We start from the raw sequence: 21,887 nt of genomic DNA, 5'->3' as shown, positions 1-21,887 counted from the left end.
CGGCATACAAGATATTTGCAATCATTATACCCAACAAGGGAATCACATCTCGAATGCATCAACAGGTTGTACATTCAATAAAAAAGAGACAAGGCTACCTAATGAGAAAACGGACTGAAGTCTCAAAAAGGCATTTACCAAAGAAGCTACATAAATTGGCATAAACAGATAAAATTGTGCTAAAGTTCATTAACCACCATGAAAATGAAAATTGAAACAGAAATAACTAAAATGAAGGACAGAGAGAGGAGGAAAACAAGTGTAGCCATTGATGTGTAGGAAGTGGAATTTTCATACACTTCTGGTGGGAGTATAAATTAGTACAGTCTTGGAAAACTTGTCGGAAGTATCTACCAACACATACCCTGTGATCCAACAGCTTCGCTATAGAAATATATACAGAAGAAATCCTTACTTATTACACCAAAAGGCATGTAGAAGAATGTTTATAGCTAAATATTATTTTTAATAGCTGGAACAATAAACAAACCAAATATTCATTAATAGTAAAATGGAAAAACAAGTGGTGTTATATTTATTGAATTTGTAATATACACCAATGAGGATAAAACAGAACTATTGCTTTGTATGAACCTTAGAATCATCCTATTAAAAGAACCCAACATGAAAGAGTACATGGTGATTGCTTCTACTTCCAAAAAGTTCAAAAGCAGACAAAACTAATCTTTGGTTGTTTAGAAGTCATCGTTGTGAGGTTGGAATCTGGGGATTTGGGTGGTTCTTTTTCATTTCTTCATCGTGGTACTAGTTACACTGTTGTTTTTTTTTCCCACTTGAATATTCATTGACTTGTGAACTTATGATTTATTGTATACTTTTTTCTTTTTTTTTTTCTTTGACGGAATTTCGCTCTGTCACCCAGGCTGGAGTGCAGTGGTAAGATCTCTGCTCACTGTAACCTCCCCCTCCCAGGTTCAAGCGATTCTCCTGCCTCAGCTTCCTGCGTAGCTGGGATTTCAGGATCCCACCACCATGCCTGGCTAATTTTCTTTTATTTTTAGTAGAGACGGGGTTTCACCATGTTGAGGAAACTGGTCTTGAACTCCTGATACGTTTACATATATTCAATTAAAATTTTACTTAAGAAGTGTTTATGAAGCTTCCTGTTCCTCAGCTGTTAGAAGTGATTTTGTTGTTGTTGTTGCCTTAATTAGGCATCACGTCCAGTGGAGTGCTTGTCCTGCAAGAGACAGGGCCCGGGAGCTCGCACGTTCCACAGCGCACCGCACTCAACCTCAGCCCACCTGGGCTCTCCCAGCCGCCTGCCTCTTCCAGGCTGCGTGGCTGGGGCGTCATCTCGTGCTCCCAACTGCCCTGTAACCACCAACTGCCATTATTCCGGCTGGGACCCAGGACTTCAAGCCATGTGGTGCCTCTTGTTTCTGCTCAGCGGGCTCGGAGGGCTGCGGATGGACAGTAGTAAGTAGAAAAACCCCTCCTCTGGCCTTCTGGGACCCTCAGCGCTACTCTCCCTTTGCCTCCAAGTTCCACTGACATCCCTGGGAGGATGCTTTCCCTGAGGGGTTTCCAACTCGGCAACTCCAAGCTCATCCCCGACATTGCCACATTCCCCACCCAAAATCCAGGTAGAATAAGGGCTTTCCCACACGTCCTGGAAACCTAGGAGAGATAGGAGGTCGTAGGCCTTAAGAGGATGCTTCAAAATTGTCGTTTCAGATCCTGCTTTGCATTTTTCACGACAGTGAAAGTTGAGACCCAACTTCTGTACTCTCTAGTTGAAGAGTCCAGAGTGAGTTAATTTGTCCTGAGGGGCTTGAACCTATTGACCCAAGGTTACCAGATCCTACCTACAGGGCAATACTCCTAAAGCAATATACCTACTTCTTTTTTAAAAAAATATGGCCGGGCGCAGTGGCTCATGCCTGTAATCCCAGCACTTTGGGAGGCTGAGGAAGGCGTATCACGAGGTCAGGAAATCGAGACCATCCCGGCCAACATGGTGAAACTCTCTCTCTACTAAAAATATAAAAAATTATCCGGGGGTGGTGGTGCATGCCTGTAGTCCCAGCTGCTGGGGAGGCTGAGGCAGGGGAATCGCTTGAATCCGGGAGGCGGAGGTTGCAGTGAGCGAAGATCGCGCCACTGCACTCCAGCCTGGGCCTGGGCGACAGAGTGAGACTTCGTTTCAAAAACAAAAAAACAGAAAAACAGAAAAAAAAACCTTCTTGTAATTTTAGAAAGAAATGGGAAGGCAATAAAAATGAGAAGCAGCGTATAGAATAGAGATTAGAGATTTAGATGAAAACCTCATAAAACAAGCTCTGAAATGATGGGCATTGCTCTAATAAAACATTTTGCACATTTTGCAGATTTTGATAGTTTACCTGTGCAAATTACAGTTCCGGAGAAAATACGGTCAATAATAAAGGAAGGAATTGAATCGCAGGTAATGAATCACTAACATTATTTACAAATTTAAAATGATGTAAATATTTTGTTTCTAAGAAGTTAATCTTCCATTTTTCATTCATGCACACCTGTTGAATTTTATATTTATACCAAATTTTCCCTGAATGGAAAAGCCCTTTTGAAAATGGACCAGGATCAACAATGTTTCACAGAAATAATGGTGCAGTGATGCTGGATATCAAAGCCCCAAGTCCATTTTCTGAATCTGTCTTCCTCTTGGATGTCTTTGAATAATCATTGGCTTGATTGTTCTAGAGATTCTGTTCTCACTCACCGTTCAGGCTGTATTTGGAGGAATTTTTTTGTCATTGTTGCTAAGTAAGCCTTGGCTTGCTTGTATGGGATGGTGATCACTTGAATTAATGATGTGTTATATTAATGATTTTTTTAGCCCTGATTGCAAATATGTTAATGATTAGGACTCTTTCTTTCATGCTATTTTAGATTATTTTAGTTCAGAATTATTATCCCCTTTTTAAAATTTGAATTTAAAAGCTTCTTGTCATTTTCACTAAGTTCTAGAATCCATTTCTGAAGTGGAATGTGGTTTCTTGAGACACCAATTTTTTTTTTTTGGTTTGGTAGCAGATGTTCTGGTAATTTAAATGCAAACATATCCTTAGCACATATCCATTTGTCATCCTAGTACAGACATCATAGCTTAAGATGTTATTTAAATCATTTTTAAAGGAATGCATATCTATATATCTATTACTAAAACAAATCATTTAAATAGAAAAAAAGCAGTGAGGCTTTTAACAATGTTTTATGAAAGATTTTTAATGTAAAAGTATTATGGAGATGTTAATAATGTTAGAAAATAAGCAGAGAATCTATTTGGAGAGAAGTATTTCAAACAAGAATAACTTGATTGTTATAAGATAGTGATTTGCATTAAGTAAAAAAAAATGCCCATTTTCAACTGTCAAATTCATGAGGAAAAAAATTGTCTATTTTGTTAATGTCTGTATTCTTCTTGCCTAGAACAGTCAGTGCCAGATACAAAGTAAAGAATTAACAGTATTTTTAAAATCAACTAGGCTATTATGCTAATTAATTCAACAAATACTATAAACATAATATGAAACAATATATATTTTTAATTATTACAGTTAATAAAGGCTAGAAACTATAAGATTATTCAACCTAAAATTACTAGATTTTTTTTTTTTTTTTTTGAGATGGAGTCTTGTTCTGTTGCCCAGGCTGGAGTGCAGTGGCACAACTTCTGCTCACTGCAAGCTCCCCCTCCTGGGTTCATGCCATTCGCCTGCCTCAGCCTCCTGAGTAGCTGGGACTACAGGCACCCGCCACCACGCCCGGCTAATTTTTTTGTATTTTTAGTAGAGACAGGGTTTCACCGTGTTAGTCAGGATGGTCTCGATCTCCTGGCCTCGTGACCCACCAGCCTCGGCCTCCCAAAGTGCTGGGATTAAAGGCGTGAGCCACAGCGCCTGGCCTAAAATTACTAGATTTTTAAAATTAATTGAATGTAACTTCTAAAAGTGCGAAATGCAGTATGAAAATATAAAAGTCAGGAGTTTAGAGTAGAGTTCGAGACAGCTGAAAAGATGAAATGCAACATGTGAAAGGCTAAGAGAAAAGGACAGAATTAGAAGCTTAAGCATAGAGTGATTGGCATTCCTGAAATAGGGGAGAAAAGAAGAAGAGGTAATAGTAAACATATTTTAATGAGAAATGGCTTTAAAAAGTCGAATCTTCAGAACAGGTGTCCCAAATCCAAAGCAGAGTTTATTTGTTGAAGTCCTAACCCCCAGTGCCTCAGAATGTAAGCATATTTGGAGGCAGAGTCTATAAAGAGGTAATTAAATTAAAATGAGTTTACTAGAATAGTAATTAATAGTAAGTAACAGCTCTAATACCATATGACTGGTGTCCTTGTAAGAACAAGGAAATCTGAGCATAGACACATGTGGATATGAAGACACCGGGAGACCCAGAAAAAGCATTCCACAAAGTCTAACATCTTTTCTTGGTTAAAAACTCTTAACGGTTTAGGTATAGAAGGAAGGTACCTGAATATAATTAAGGCCAGTTATGAAAAACTCTTAGTTAACATCATAATTAGTGGAAAGGAACTAAAACCTTTTTTTGTTTGTTTGTTTTTGACGGAGTCTCGCCCTGTCGCCCAGGCTGGAGTGCAATGGCATGATCTTGGCTCACTGCAACCTCTGCCTCCCAGGTTCAAGCGATTCTCCTGTCTCAGCCTCCCCAGTATCTGGGATTACAGGCAACCACCCCCATGCCCAGCTAATTTTTTGTATCTTTTAGTAGAGATGGGGTTTCACCATGTTGGTCAGGCTGGTCTCAAACTCTTGACTTCGTGATCTGCCTGCCTTGGCTTCCCAAAGTGCTGGGATTATAGGCATGAGATTTTTCTTTAAGATGTGGTGCAAAACAAGGATTCCCACTCTCAAAATAGTACTGATAGTACTAACTATCAAAGGCAGAGATAAAGATATAAACAGTATCCAAAATCAGAAGGAAGTCAAATATCTTTATTAGCACATGACATGATCCCGTATATAGAAAACCCCAGACTCCACCATAAATCTCTTAGATCAAACAGACGAATTCAATAAAGTTGCAGGGCATAAAATCAACATACACATTTTAAATGAACAAATAAAGTATATATATTATTTTATTCATTATTTTGATTATGAAATCTAGAGTTATAATGTCAAATGCCATTAAAATAAATCAGCATTAAATTCTAATTTTTCTCCTTTTATTAAATGAATGTGTTTTAGAATGTAATCATCATTAATGTAAAATGATGGTTATCCCTTCTAACATTTTTCTCATTTTCTTTGTATTTTTACTGTGCCCTCCTGCCAGGCATCCTACAAAATTGTAATTGAAGGGAAACCATATACTGTGAATTTAATGCAAAAGTAGGTAATCATCATTATTTTATTAATTCTCTTTGTTCTACTTATAATTTTTGCTTGAAATTGTCCAGAATGTAATTATTTTGTATTTGAAAATATTTCTAGCTTCTTGCCATTCATTCGTCCCTTATCATATGATTTAAGCCTATATGATACATACCTAGAACTTGAATTCAGAGTGTATGTGCCCCTCCTTGTTCCCAGTAGCACCAAATTTTTATTTGGTGACCCAAGAGTTTTCATAAAGGATGAATTTTGATAATTTTCTATCTCTCATAAAAATATATATGGCTTGTTTTTAAGTTCTTTTATATTCAAGGTATATTTCAAAGAACATAGCAGATTGCTGGATGTCGTGAATCATGACACATTTTAAACTAGTTTACATACTTTATCACAACTTATTAAGGACTTAAGTTAAAATTAAATAAAATTTGTAAATAGCCAAATTCAATCTCAGGCCAGTTGATAAATTTGGGGAAAACAAGCACAATATACTAAGAAATAAAGAAAAGTGAAAATTGAAATGATTCTTCTAGTGATAAGAACAGATTTCTACAAATTATCAAAAGCAGAAGCCTGCAAGTGAAGGTACCAAATCAATACAAAAATTAAAAATGCATCCATATCATTTCTAGAATTCATAGCTGCAATCTTTTTATACATCATAAATTTTGGAAAACGTTTTCTATTTATAAGATGGATGGTACTAATTTGAAGAAATAACATTAAGAAAAGACTCAAAATTACTTTCTTCTGAAGAAAAAAAGTGCTGCCTTCTGCAAGAAATACATAGAGCAAACTGAGATAGAATCTCATCAACAGTTGTTACTTTAGAATGCCCAATGATGAGACTGAGAGCAAGTCAGTGACCAGTAGTAAAGCATCCTCTGAAGTTACTTTCTGCATCACAGATACAGTATTTATAAATGTTTAATATAGATCAAAATATGTAAAGTGTAACTAGACATATAAGAATATCTGAATTAAAATGTAACCATAACAGTAGATTTCTTAAGCTCTTTTTTCTGTTAGAAAAAATGTATAGAATATACAGTACAATTTATGGTGATGTAATGGATGAATCACATACTACATACCTTGCAAATAATGTGGTTATTTTCTTGCACACAAGCAGTGAAAAGGTACTTAAGAAAAAAAAATCACATACTAAAATAAAAAAATCTTTTGAATAGTAACCATATCCTCAGTGACTAGCACAATAAAATTAGAATGTAATTACAAAGCCTTCGTCAGAGAATCACCAGATATTTGTAAATTCAAGAGCAGTTGCCAAAAAACTCTTGGCTCAAAAACATTCGAAACATTATTGTAAAGTATCAGTAAAGTAGCAAGAAATAGAATATTACAAATCAAACATTTTAGAAATGAATAACCAAATGTGTAATAAAAGTAAAATTCAAAGCTTTCACTGTTTTTACATTTTACCTGCATCAGATGAGAATAAAGTGTATAATATTATGGGATGGGACAACATAAAGTGTTGTTGGGTAGCCCACGCTGGTGGAGTACTGAAGCCTTTAGTGGCTATGGTTATTGGTCTACGTCGAGCCCCATCAGTCCCTACCCAGGGTATCTTGGTAACTAGTTAGTTTCAGGCATGGCCAACAGTTTATAGACACTCAGGGTGATAACGATATTTACTTTCAAAAGACAATGGGGCCTGGACTGTGTGCAGAGCTAGCACCAAACTGTGCCTTTTCCTGGCAACATGACCATCTCTGAGGGCTTTCAAATATACAAAATAAGGACACCAGGAACCAATTTTATGACACTACACAAGGTGTTCTTGAGAAACCTGAGAAGAGATCCAGATTAGTAGGATATTTAGAGTAACACCAAGCCAATGAATACTTCCGATATCTTTTAAGATGCTGTAGTTTGTCTATGACATGGTAGTCATTGATTTCTTTTTGTTTGTATCTCTAAGGACTCTGAATTTTCAATTTGAGAATTAAAATCCTTGCATCAATCATGGAGATTCTTATCAATTTTTAAGTTTAATTGTTGGTTTTTCTCACTCTACTAATCTTTCCTGGGATGCTTTTAAATGTATATTTAAAATTGGGGCCTCTTAATATAAATTTTAGTGAATCAAATTAGCAATTTTTGACTCACTTATCTATCACATATTTCTATGTACTCATTCACATTTCCTGTTATTCCTGATTTTGTGCTTTATTCTGGATGATTTCCATTTTACTCTTTATGTATGTCTAATCTACTCTTCAAGAATATTTTTCAATGACTATATTTTTCATGGTTAGGATTTCTGTACAAAGTGACACATTTGTGCTTTGTAAATCTTTTATGGCTTTTTATCTCTGTCTTTTATCCGTTTCAACATTAAAACCTCTTTATTCTTAAATTTCATAGTTTACTTGATTATTGCTATTTTTCTACATATTTCTCCCAATTTTCAAGCTTTGGACTTTTCCATATGTTTGGAACTATCATTGATGAGCTCGTTTGAGTGAACCTTATCTTCCACCATCCTCTAATCTTTTTTGTGTTGTGGAGGCCTCTCTTCAGGGGTGGTTTTATGGATGCTTTTGCTTGGTTCCTGCCACGACAATTAGGTGGGTCAAAAGTTTACACTTTATAAGCTCAGGGTTCCGTAATAATAGGGCTGCTTGGAATCCATTTCACATCTGCCTGAGATATAGTTTAGGGTTTTCATTTCTGCATGTGATGCTATTTCTGCCTCAGTCAGTATTGGGTAGCATCCTTTTGTCCAGGGTCTGTGTACAGCAGGTGTCTTAGTCTGTTTGGGCTGCTATAACAAAATATTAATACCATAGACTGGGTAGCTTATAAATAACAGAGATGTATTTCTTATAGTTCTAGAGGCTGGGAAGTCCAAGATCAAGGCACTGGCAGATTCGGTGTCTGGTGAAGGCTCATTTCCCGGTTCTTAAATGGCTCCTTCATGCTGAGCCCTCATACAGTGGAAGGAGCAGGTCAACTCTCTGAGGTCTCTTTCATAAGGACACTAATCCCATTCATAAGGGTTCCAGCTTTGTGGCCATCATCTCCCTAAAGTACCACCTCCTAGAACCATCACATTGGTGATTAGGTTTCAAAATATAAATCTGGGATGAAACAAACACTGAGATGATAGAAGCAGGTATAGATTTTTTTTTTCATTCCTATTAGCAACTTGCAGAGGAAATGTCTAGCTCTATTCCTTTCATTTAAAGGCTCACATCAATGTGTTCTGATGCTTGCAACTATTGTCGTAAATAATGTGTTCTCATGCTAATGACCAGAGGACATTAAACCACCTATTCTTAAGGTATGATTCTGATCCAGAATCTATCTTACTTTGCACAGCTTCACCTGCTCACTCTTTCAGCTGAGGTACCAGCCTTTGTTCCTATTGCTTTGATCATTTCCATTAACCGTATAATACAACCGAATCAGGAAATGTTTTGGCAAATGGGAGAGAGTAAATATTTTAGACTCTGAGCTCTATACACTCTCTTGCAACTACTTGCTGTTGTAAAAGCAGCCATAAACAGTATGCAAATGATGGGTGTGGTTAGTTTGCAATACCACTTCATTTTCAAAAACAATCTATCAGTTGGATTTGACCTATGGGCCAGTTTATTACCCCATTATTTACAGTGTAGTCCTGTATTTGAAAATTATAGTCATTTCAATATCAAGAGTGGTGATGGAAACTGGGAAATAGGTCTCCTTTCTGTCACAAAAATCACTGTCAATTATCTTTAAAATTTTTTAATGTTCATTGCATAATAAAATTGGCATAAATTAAAATATAAAATATGTTTGTGCAGTTAAATAAGTGTCGTGAAGTGAATATTTATGTAACCCTCTGACTTTACACATATATTGACTGCACTCAAGAAGTTGTGCTGTTTATCATTTCCTATAATAGCCCCTCAGTCCTTCTCACTACTTTTCTGGATTGTTGTGATATCCATTTTTCTGATTTTATTTAGAATTTATTATCCTATAGCTAATGTGGTTTCTTTTTGTCTGTTTTCTAACTCTAAATAAATGAATTATGATGATTTTTCTAGTTTTAGTCACTCAAATTAATGTTTGTGAGGTTTTATCAACTTTGTTGCAAGTAATTCCAATCTATTCATTTTTATTACTGTATAGCATCCAATTTCATGATTACATAACAATTTATTTCATCTTATTTTGAACATTTTGTTTCTGTCTAGTTTGGTTATGTTAAAATGTATATTCTTTTGGGCATATGCACAAGATTTTATAGGACATACGACTAACAGCATACGGATGGGTTAAGTTACATGCATTTTCATAATTACCATACATTTCCTCCAAAGCATTATACTAATTTACACACCCCTCTGAATTATATATTCTACTAATAGTGGTAGATGTTTTAAGTTTTAAATGCTTATAATTATATACTTATGTCCTACTGTGATTTAATATGTATTTCTCTAACTGTAAATAATATGTATTTCTCCAACTGTAAATAATTTCTCTAACTTTTTAAATACAACAGTTAGCCATATGGAATTTCTCCCCTGTGAAGTGCCTGTTGAAGACATTTGTTCTTTGTCAAAAGATATTTCTAATCTGACCTTTTCTCTCCTTGTGTTTTCACACTTACGGTATTTGGTAAAGATAATTCTTCCATTGTGGTAAGTTATATTTGTATCTTGTATAAGAAATCCTTTCTTACTCAAAGGCCATGACTAAATCTTATATAATCCTCTAAAATATTTTTAGTTTTGCCTTTCACATTCAGGTCTTTGTTGAAACAGAAATTGGCTTTTGAATATGCTATAAGGTAGACAACCAATTTAGTTTTTCTGTATGATTTTTCAAATGTTTCAAGAGCTTTATTGAATCTTCTATCTTCCTGTACATGTCTTCTGTGTGATGATGGTTATATATTATACATTTATATATGGTTTTATCTGTTTCCAAGCTCTTGATTAAACTTTTTGGTCTATTTGTCTATTTATGATAAATCTTGATAGTATAAAGATAAATCTTTTCCACCTTTTTCCTCATCATGCATGTTTTGGCAATTATTTTTCTTTCAAATTAGCATCCAGTGGACCCAGGACAATAAAAAAATGATATTTCTTCACTGCACTGTAATGTAATCTTTTTTATAAATTAATTGACTCTATATAAACAAGTCTCTGGATTCTTTCTTCTCTTCTCTTGGTTTAAATGCTCATTATTAAACCCTGTCTATTTATCTGTCCAAATGTCGTAGTTTTAATTACTATGACTTTATAATAGGTGTTTATAACCAGACTTGTCCTTCAGTTTTATGGTGTGCTTACTCTTCTTGATTGTTTAAATTTTCACGTGATTTTGGAAACATTATTTTTTCTGTTTTGTCTTTTGTTTTATATTCCTCTTTTTTCTTCATTGCCTCTATCTGATTGAATCTACTGATTTATATTATACATTATTCCTCAATTAAATTCTTTGTTATACATTCTTTTACTCTTAGTAGTTTCTCTGTGTTAATATATCAACTCTTGAGTAATTGAATCTATTACAAATTATTCCTCCTACCAATTACCATATGCTTTTAGATCCTTAAATCTCTAACTCCCTTTACCCTCTGCTTCCCCTTCATTATTTTTTTCACACATCACAAACCTGTATATTTTTAAATCCCCATGAAGTATTACTATTTTTTATAAAGTCGGTGTTCATTTTAATTTAACCAAAATTTACCAATTCTGGTGCTCTTTAGTTCTCCCTACATTTCTGTGCTTCTATCTGGAGCTAATTTTGATATATCTCAGGAACTCTTAATATATTTTTATTATAAGACTGCTTGTTTTAAATTATATGTGTTTTTGTCATTAAATCTTATTTAATCATATTCTTCCCCTTCCAGCTATATAAAGGCCTAATTGACAGAAAAAATTATATATAGTAACAGTTTGCAACATATTTTTAGATAGGTATACACCGTGAAATGATTAAACTAATGAACATATTCATCACTTCAAATACTTACCTTTTCTGAGGTTGAGAATACTTGAGATCTAATCCCTTAGCAATTTTCAAGTATAAAACATTACTAACTACAGTCAACTTGTTGTTCAAAAGCTTTCCAGACCTTATTCCTTCTAACTGAAACTTTCTTTTCTTTAACCATCATCTCCCATTTTCCCACTCTCAGACCCCAAAAACCATCATTCTACTCTCTGCTTCTATGAGTTTGAATTTTTTAGACTCTCCATATAAATGAGATCAGGTAATATTTTTCTTTCTAAACTTGGCTTATTTTGCTTCACGTAATGCCCTACAGATTCATCCAACCTGTAGCGAACAAATGAATTTATTTTGTTTTTATGACTGCCAAGTATTCCGTTGTGCGTATATACCACATTTTCTTTATCCATTTGCCCATTGATGGACACTTAAGCTTGATTCCATATCTTGACTGTTGTGAGTTCTACTGCAATAAACCTGGGAGATGTTTATTACAGTTATCTCTTCAACATACTAATTTTATTTGCTTTGGATATATGCCCACTAAAGGGATTGCTGAATCATACAGTAGTTCTATTTTTAACATTTTGAGAAACCTCTTTATTATTTTCCGTAATGGTTGTACTAATTTACATTTCCACCAACACTGGGGAAGTGTTCCCCTTTCTCCACGTCCTTGCCAACACTTGCTCTCTCCTGTCTTTTTGATAAGAGCCAATTAAACAGGAGTAAGGTGTTACCCCATTGTGGTTTTGATATACAGTTTTCTGATGATTAGTGATAATGAGAAGTTTTTCATATGCCTCTTGGCCATATGTATGTCTTCTTTTGAGAAAGTCTATTTAGGTAGTTTGCTCATTTTCAATGTTTTTTTTTTTTTTAGTTGTTTGTGTTCCTATACATTTTGGATTTTGACCCCTTATTAGGTGTATAGTTGGCAAATCTTTTCTCTCATTCTTTAGGTTGTCTCTTTGTAGTGTTGTTTCCTTTGCTGTATGGAAGCTTCTAAATTTTATATACTCCCATGTCTAGTTTTTGTCTAGTTTTGTTTTTGTTACCTGTGCTTTTGTAGTCATACCCAAAAAATCATTGCCCAGACCAATGTCAAGCATTTCCTCTATGTTTTCTTCTAGTAGTTTTAGCATCACAACTATTATGGTTAAGTTTTAATCCACTTTGAGTTTTTTGTTGTTGTTGTTGTTGTTGTTGTTGTTGTTGTTGGGTTTTTTTTGAGACATAGTCTCGCTCTGTAGGCCAGGCTGGAGTGCAGTGGTGCGGTCTCGGGCACGCAATCTCGGCTCACTGCAAGCTCGGCCTCCTGGGTTGACTCCATTCTCCTGCCTCAGCCTCCCAAGTAGCTGGCACTACAAGCACCTGCCACCATGCCTGGCTAATTTTTTGTATTTTTAGTAGAGACCAGGTTTCACCATTTTAGTCAGGATGGTCTCAATTTCCCGACCTCGTGATCTACCCGCCTCGGCTTCCCAAAGTGCTGGGATTACAGGCGTGAGCCACCGCTCCTGGCCTTGAGTTTTTTTTTAATATGGTGTGTGATAGGAGGCAATTTTGTTTTTCTGCATGTAGGTGTCCAGTTTTCTGTATGTGATTTCATTGAAGAGACTGTCCTTTCCCCATTATGTCTTCTTGACAATTTTGTCAAACACCAACTGACTGTAAATGTGTTTATTTCTCTTATATCTATATTGTTCCATTGGTCTATGTATCTATTTTTATACCAGTACTATACTCTTTCCGTTATTATGGGTATACAGTATAGTTTGAAGTCAAGTAGTATGATGCCTCTAGCTGTGTTCATTTTGGTCAAGATCGTTTTGGCTATTTAGACAAATTTAACTAAGGAGGTAAAAGATCTGTACATTGAAAACTATAAAACATTGTTAAAAGAAATGAAGGAAAACAACAAATAAACAGAATGATAAACCATGTTCATGAATTGGAAAAATAAATATTGCTAAAATGTCCATAATACCCAAAGCAATCTACAGATTCAGTGTAAACCCTCTCAAAATTCTAATGACATTTTTCACAGAAATGGAAATAAAAAACAATGCTAAAATTCATATGAAACAACTTAACTATATTCTTATAAATTTTTGCTGGAATAAATTCTAAGATGTCTTTGAAAAAGATGTCGTTTGCCTTTTAAATCATCATTCCATTGTTTTCTGGCTTTTTTTTCCTTTTCTACTGATGAAGTAGCTGTATTATTTGTTAATTTGTTTATTAAGAATTATTTGTTTCTTCAAAAGTAACATCCTTTTTTCTTGAAACTTTAAAGATCTTTAAAGTTTATCTGGGTTTTGTTAGTCTTTTTTTCTGATGATATATTTATATCTGACTTTTATTTCCCTTTATCCTACTTGATTTACATACAGCTTTTTGATACTGTGTCATCAATTTTGAAACAAAAATGCTCTGATCTTCAGAGATTAGCTTAACTTTTTATGTAACTTTGGCAAACAATACTAATGCTTGGGGTGCATTAGTATTAGTAACAACATAGATGCAAATCTCTGAGTTTATATTATCATCAAACGAGATGGATAATTATATAATAAATAAATAGAATATGAGAAGGTAATATATGCTTGGGCAAAAAACTATAGAGCAAATTTAGAGTATAGTTTAAAAATCCTACGCTTTGGTGATTGAACAAGTTGACATTTTAAATAAAATTTTCAAGATAAACCTCAGTGGGAAGTTGATGTATAAGCAAAGACTTGAAATAGATGGAGAACAATGAACTATGTTGAAGAACTTTCCAGGAATGGCCAACAAAATGGTACAAATATCCTGAGGTCCAAGCTTGCCTGTTGTGTTTGGAAAACAGCTAGGAGGACAGAGTAACAATAGAGTGAGTGAAGTCTAAGATGTTTGAGTAAAATTTAGAAGAAAATCCACACATTTAGAAAATATCCCTCTGTTTCTCTTGCTCTTTCTGTGTCAACCTATCTATAATTAATAAAATAAATGTTTCAAAACAGAAGGTTAAGAATCAATTTTTTCCATTTTATCTTTGTGTTACAGAAACTTTTTACCCCATAATTTTAGAGTTTACAGTTATAGTGGCACAGGAATTATGAAACCACTTGACCAAGATTTTCAGGTATGTTTTTTATGATCTCTTTTATTTTTGTCATGTGAGTTTCTATGATCACCTTATTTAGTGTCCACATGTTATTAGAGTCTAAAGTGTTGGGTCATGGCTTTTTGGCACAAGTTTAATGTTTTCCTGTTGATGATGTATACTAATGTACTGAGTTGACCCTATTAAACAGATGATTAACCAAAAAGACGTGATTGTAGTGTTTCTAAACTATTTAGAAACATGCTAAGGGCTCATGTACCTGAGGTGATAGGGACTAAATATGTTGTGAAATACGTAAAATGAAAAACCATGACTTGTATCAGGAAAGCTAAATCTGAGGAGAAAATAAGAATCTAATCTTCTCTGAAGTACGTTCAAGGACCAAATAAGTACACATAAAATTTCACACACGTTTAGGAGTATATTAAATTTTCATCTATTTGGAACATGTAGAGCTTAATTTAATGTTGTCTATAATTTGTTATAAAAATAATAAAGAAGAGTGAATAAAATTGCCGGGATTGGTCATGACTGAAATGTTCTTTTTTTTTTTTTTTTGAGATGGAGTTTCACTCTTGTTGCCCAGGCTGGAGTGCAATGGCACGATCTCAGCTCACCGCAACCTCTGCCTCCCGGGTTCAAGCGATTCTCCTGCCTCAGCCTCCTGAGTAGCTGGGATTACAGGCATGTGTCACCATGCCCGGCTAATTTTGTATTTTCAGTAGAGACAGGGTTTCTCCATGTTGGTCAGGCTGGTCTCAAACTCCCGACCTCAGGTGATCCACCCACCTTGGCCTCCCAAAGTGCTAGGATTACAGGTGTGAGCCACCGTGCCCAGCCTCTGTTCTTTCCTTTTTTAACCTCAGCCCTGCTCTACTAATTGCTGTTGTGTTTTCCATTCGTGTTCTTGATTTCTATATAGCGACTCAAGTGTTTTGAAAGTAAAACATTTTTAGAGAGGCTAGGATTTCAACAGAAGAAATAATAGATATGGTCAGTTGCTTTAAGTTTTGCCCAAGAGAGTACACAACTCTATGAGTCAGTTATAGAGTAGCCTATACAAATATATAACTAATATAGTGTTACACAGTGTTATACACACACATACGTATGTGTGTGTGCATATGTGTGTTTGTATTTGCATGCATGAGAGAGAGGAGAGAAGACAGAGTGAGAATCCAAGACAGAGGCACAGGAGATCACAATATCCCACACCTGTATTTTGTATCATTCTTCCATACATAACTCTGCTTCCTACCACCCAAGAGGTAACCATGAAAGATAAATGTACAGTTAAAAAAAAAACAAGCAAGAATGCTACAAAGCATTCAAAGCATCAACAATCTGAATGTGGTAAGTAGTTGCATGTTGATCTCAAATGTAGTAAAAATATGCTGCCTTGAAAATAAATTGTGTTTGCCAAGGTTGCAGGCCTACCTCTATCCTAGGAAAAAGCTCATTAAATTAGGTTGGAAACAGGTGTATTTATTGGATTATTTATTTTTCTTAAGTCCACACATGATTCCCATTCCTAAAGTCATATTATCTTGATAAATAAAGACTTATCTACAAAAGAAAAAAAATCAGCCAGCTAGACCAGGAAAGAGTTTGTTCCCTGCATCCAGAGTAGGACAAGTGAAAGCCATTCATCATTGTCCCGGATTTTGTGATCTCTCCAGGACAAACAGATAGTCATCATAATTAAAAGGTAAAATTACCAGGATGCTTAAACAATCTAAAATGTGTGTGCACATAAAAACAGACCTCAGGCTGGGTGTGGTGGCTCACGCCGGTAATCCCAGCACTTTGGGAGGCCAAGGTGGGTGGATCATGAGGTCAAGAGATGGCGACGATCCTGACCATAATGGTGAAACCCCATCTCTACTAAAAATACAAAAATTAGCTGGGCGTGGCACCTTGTGCCTGCAGTCCCAACTACTCAGGAGGCTGAGGCAGGAGAATCACTTGAACCCATGGTGGAGGAGATTGCAGTGAGCCGAGATCACGCCACTGTACTCCAGCCTGGCGACAGAGCAAGACTCCATCACAAAAAACAAAGCAAAACAAAAAACAAAACAGACCTCAAATCCTCAAATTATGGAAGGCATAATTGACGGAAATGAAAGAAATAGACAAATAATAATTATATTTGAAGATTTAAACATTTCTCTTCCAATAATAAAGTAGAAAGAAACTTTGTAAACTTCTAAATGAAGTAGAAAGAAATTCAGCAAATATATCAAGTGTATACACACACTTTTCAAGTGCAAATATAATATTGAACAAGAAGATATTATATTGAGGGCAAACAATGCAAAACTGACAATGATAAAAATAAACTGGGAAAGGATATTGGGTAATAAGTGAAGCTTTTTGATTCTTCCATGAAAATTTTATCCTATGTGACTTAAAAATGACTTATTCATTCATTTCTAAGTTTCTTAATGTCATCCTATGTTTAAGGTTGATGTAACTTCCTGATATTCCACAGAAGTAGAAATGTTATCAATCTGGATATTATAAACTACATTTGGAAGGAAGGAGATAAAAGCTGTGGAATGTTCAAGATATTTTTACCCTCATTATATAAAGTATGAAGTATACCCCAATTGGTGATAAAAATAAAAGCATAAATATTTTCACATACATTTTTAAATAAGATGGAAATAGAAATACAGTGTATTGAGTCGATGAAGTATGGTATTTGGAAAGTGGTACAAACTAAGATTTTAGGTATCACAGTAGAAAGATGAACTATAAAGCAAAGGTCAATACAAATTCCAGGTGAAATTTGCAAATGAAAACATTTTGATGGAATTGAAAAACATTTTGATGAAATTAAAAATTAACTTTGCTTATCTACCATGCAACATTGTCAGAAAAGTATGAAAAATATAAGTTTTGATGATGTTTACCTCACTCTAACAACTGAGAACGTCATGCTTAATTTAAAACATATAGAAATATGAAAATATACTCATTTTTCATGAATCTGTGGGGAGTACTTTGGAAAACCAAGCCATATGCTCATCTAATAACATTATAAATCCACTTTTGAAACACGAGTATTTGATGCATAAAAACAAAACATATATGTTTTACATATTTGAAAATTGTATCTATAACACAAATCATTCTAATGGAGATGTGTGTATTTTATCTTTCAGAATTTCTGCCACTACCAAGGGCATATTGAAGGTTATCCAAAATCTGTGGTGATGGTTAGCACATGTACTGGACTCAGGTTGTAATTTACTGTTTTATGAATTACAAAATAAAATATTTACTTGAAAATTATTTTAAACATTTCAACATAATATTCAGTGGTTCTAAAGTGAGGCATGACTATTGTGGGAAAACTGCCACTCACAAAGCATGGTATGGAAATACTTATAATGGCTCCTGACCTTATGCAGGATTATGATTTTTTAAATATATTTGGAAGCCATGAAATATTAATAGCTAGGCAAACTAATAGCATTACTATGCGGTGTCACTCAGTAAGTATGTGGATACCCAGTAACTTTCTCCTATTTTATCACCTTAGACTCAGGCTAAAAATAATCTGCATACCATGAAAAAATAATGCTAAGTGGCATTTTCTTGGCTTTTCCACAAGGCATTATTTTACTTATTAATTTTTTTTGAAATTTTTAGGGGCTTACTACAGTTTGAAAATGTTAGTTATGGAATAGAACCCCTGGAGTCTTCAGTTGGCTTTGAACATGTAATTTACCAAGTAAAACATAAGAAAGCAGATGTTTCCTTATATAATGAGAAGGATATTGAATCAAGAGATCTGTCCTTTAAATTACAAAGCGTAGAGGTAGGTGATTAATTGAACAAACTCTATGGTTATTACTATACAGCGATGTAAGCACTGAAATTTATAGTTGATAAATTACATATTTACACACCCATAAACACCAAAACATATAGCCACATGTATGGATACATGTACCAGAAACTTCATAACTTATATCATTAAGCCTTAAAACTAGTTTTGTAATTTTCCAGAACTCCAATCATGACATTTTCAACTGTTAGTGGCATCTTTTTCTGTAATCTAGACCTTTATTGTCAGCAGATGCACTCCTTTCCCCATAGCCATTATGTTAAAATTCTGGTGTAACAAACACAAATGCCATCCACATAAACAAGATACAAATCTAGGGTCCTGAGGAGAATCACCCCTATCTTGTAAGGGAACTGCCTCAGAGGAGGTCATTATATTTTCCTCAGAGGATTCAGGGTTATTTAATTTCCTCAGAAAGTGTGAGAGAGGATGCTTCTACTAGCAAACAAGATTCACCAGCATTTCGGAGTTTTATAGCCCCAGCTTCATTAGGGTCCTTATCTAGGTTCCTATTCCAATTTTCAGGATCCCACTGCTTCTCACTCAATGCTCTCCCTTTGATGGCAGTACCATGGGAGGTTGGGAATTCAGTTTGCACTGTAATTCATCCACTGCAGGATAAGATTCTGGGTTTGGTTTTCAGTAATCTCAGCTCTGTGGCTATAGGATATAAAAATTTATTTCAAGACACGCAAAGAAGCTTTTGGGTAATTTATGCATCACTTGAGATGGTAATTCAAATAAGCTTATTCTCTCCTTTCTCCACTTTGTCTAGCAACATTAGGAGCAACCAATCTCATTATATTTGCTAGTTTGACAAAAATGTTCAAAAGTATCATATACGTGGTCACCAAGACCCTTGCCTTCATAAGTGTTTGATCAGAAGTATTCAGTGGTAATATTGTGCCTGTCTCTATTGCTACATCATGCCATGAACTATCTGCTCTCTATAGAATTGTCTTTAAATCTAATCTAAGTAGAAGGCAAATTCCCAAAACCCCAGCAACAATTCAGAAGATGTCCCCTTAAGATTCTGTTTTCTCGGTACCTCATTCCTGGTACCAACATCTGTATCAGGGTTCTCCAGAGAAACAGAAAACCAACAGGAGATATATATGTGTGTGTTTGTGTGCATACAGAGAGAGGGAGAGAGAGATTTTATGGAATTGACTCAGATGGTTGTGAAGGCTTGGTAAATCCAAAATCTACAGGGTAAGTGGGCAGGCTGGTTATCCAAGGAAGATTTGCAGTTTAAGACCAACATAGTCTGCTGGCAGAATTCCATTTTGTTTAGGAAATACTTTGTTTTCTAAAAAAGGCTTTAACTGATTGGATGAGGTTCACCCACATAAGGAAGAGTAATGTGCTTTACTAGAGCTTTACCAACTTAAATGTTAATTTCGTCTAAAAGGCACCTTCACAGAGGAATCCAGGGTAATGTTTGACCTAATATCTGGGCACAGTGGCCCACACAACTTTACAGGTAAAATTAATCATCACACCAATATCACGTCATTTATTCTTATGTTTCTTCTAAATGTTTTATTCTTTAATCTCATTTTGATATGTGATACACTTTAATATTTTGTATTGGATGAGGTAGAAATTCAAATTGTTTTTTTCATATCAATATCCAGCTGTCCTCACACCACTTGTTGAAGAGATTATTTTCTCCCCATTGAACGTTCTTGATTTTTTTTCAAAGATCAGTTGACAATAAATGTTAGGGATTATTACCAGACTTAAAATTATAGTCCAGTAATCTTTATGTCTACTCTAACGCCACTACCACATTTTCTTTACTACTGTATTTTTGTAGTAAGATTTGGAATTGGTAAGTGTACATCCTTCAATATTCTTATTTTCCAAGATTCTTTTGGTTATTCTGGCTACTATGCATTTCCAAACATATTTTAAAATTTATTTTTAATTTCCATAAAATGGCACCCAGGATTGTGTTGAATCTGTAGATAAACCTGAGGAATGTTGCTATATTAACAATATTAACTCTATCCATGAGCAGTAAGTAGCTTTTATTTTTTAGATATTCTTTAATTTATTTCTGCAATGTTTTATATATTTAAGTCTAAGTCTTCAGTAAAGCTTCTTTTGTTATTTATAGAAGTTATTATTTTAGATGTTATTTATTTCATATCAGTTTGGATTTCTCATTATTAGTATTTGGTAATTAGTGAATTTTCCATATTGGTTTTGTATTCTGTGAACTTGACAAACTTGTTTATTAGTTTTCTATTGAACTCCATGACTTTTTATGGACATGGTCATGCTCTCTTGAATAAAGGTAGTTTATCTTGTTTCTTTCCAACTAAGATATCTCAAATTTCCTTTTTCTTACTTAATTGTCCTGATTGCTACTTCCATTATAATGTTGAATAGAATAGGTGAGAAGAGATGTTCTCATCTTTTCCCAATCTTAGGGAGAAAAGATTCAGTCCGTCACCCTTAAGCATAATGTTATTTGCAATTTTTTCACAGGTGCCCTTTATCAGGTTAAAGAAGGTTTCATCCAATGTTCGTTTGTTAATGATTTTTGTTTTGTCATTAAGGGTTGTTGGATTTTGTCAGATATTTTTGTTCTGCAACGTCTGCTGAGATAATAATTTCATTTTTATTGTTATTTTGTTAATGTGGTGTATTGCATTAATTGACTTTTGATTATTAAACTAAACTTGTATCCAGTCTCTCTTTGTTGTAGTGCATAATTCTTTTTATGTATTGCTGGATTCAGTTTGCTGGCATAATTTTGAAGATTTTTTTCATTTATATTTATAAAGAAAATTGCTGTGCAGATTTGTTTTCATATGATATTTTTCTCTGTCTTTGGTATCAGGGTGATACAAACTTCACAAAATGAGTTGGGAAGTGTTGTCTCCTCCATTCTGGAGACTTTGTGTAGGATTGGTTTAATTATTTCAACATCTATAAAATCCATCTGGGATTGGACATTTTTAGGAAAGAATTTTTATTAGTAATTACATTTTTTCTCATAAGTCTATTATAATTTTCTAATTTTTTTGGAGTCAATTTAGGTAGTTTGCATGTCTATAGAGGTTTTTCTATTTCATCTATTTATTTCTTGGCATATTGTTGTTTGTAGGACTCCCTTATAGGTCTTTAAATATCGGTAAGATTTTTAGTAATCTTCTTTTTCATTTCTGATTTTATTAATTTAAATATTTTCTTTTTTGTGTGGTCAGAATAGCTAATAATATTTTAATTAAAGTATATCTCTTTTAAAGCACATATTACTAAGTTTTTAAACATTTTAAATCACATCCAACAATTTTATTTTTAACTGACAGATAATAATCACACTTAGGGGATACAAATGATATTTTGATATTTGAATAAAAGGTGTAATGATCAAATCAGGGTAATTAGCTTATTTATTACCTTAAACATTTCTCATTTATTTATGTTAGGAACATTCAAAATTCCCTCTTTAAGCTACTTGAAAACATACAATAAATTATTGTTAACTATAGTCACCCTATGGTACTATAGAACACTAGAACTTACTCCTTCTATCTAGCTGTACTTT

The 21,887-nt window shown here is 34.3% G+C and overlaps 1 protein-coding gene across 4 annotated transcripts in view; it reads left to right on the top strand.

The window, feature by feature from the left end:
* Positions 1–1,333: 1,333 nt before the first annotated feature.
* ADAM2 (ADAM metallopeptidase domain 2) overlaps positions 1,334–21,887 on the top strand; it is a 90,885-nt gene continuing 70,331 nt past the window's right edge. For 2 of the 4 annotated variants that reach the window (XM_032143536.2, XM_032143535.2), the window contains exons 1-6: positions 1,334–1,440; positions 2,352–2,428; positions 5,314–5,369; positions 14,409–14,487; positions 17,637–17,713; positions 18,127–18,295. In XM_032143536.2, the coding sequence (XP_031999427.1) occupies positions 1,386–1,440; positions 2,352–2,428; positions 5,314–5,369; positions 14,409–14,487; positions 17,637–17,713; positions 18,127–18,295 (513 nt within the window). In that variant the 5' untranslated portion in view covers positions 1,334–1,385. Of the gene's footprint in view, positions 1,441–1,698; positions 1,772–2,351; positions 2,429–5,313; positions 5,370–14,408; positions 14,488–17,636; positions 17,714–18,126; positions 18,296–21,887 lie in introns of all 4 variants that reach the window. The other 2 variants (XM_058433531.1, XM_058433532.1) reach the window with 2 other exon arrangements.

This window comes from Hylobates moloch, unplaced genomic scaffold (assembly GCF_009828535.3).
Source record: "Hylobates moloch isolate HMO894 unplaced genomic scaffold, HMol_V3 SCAFFOLD_22, whole genome shotgun sequence".
NCBI lineage: Eukaryota > Metazoa > Chordata > Mammalia > Primates > Hylobatidae > Hylobates > Hylobates moloch.
This window is presented reverse-complemented; position numbering and strand designations above follow the sequence as displayed.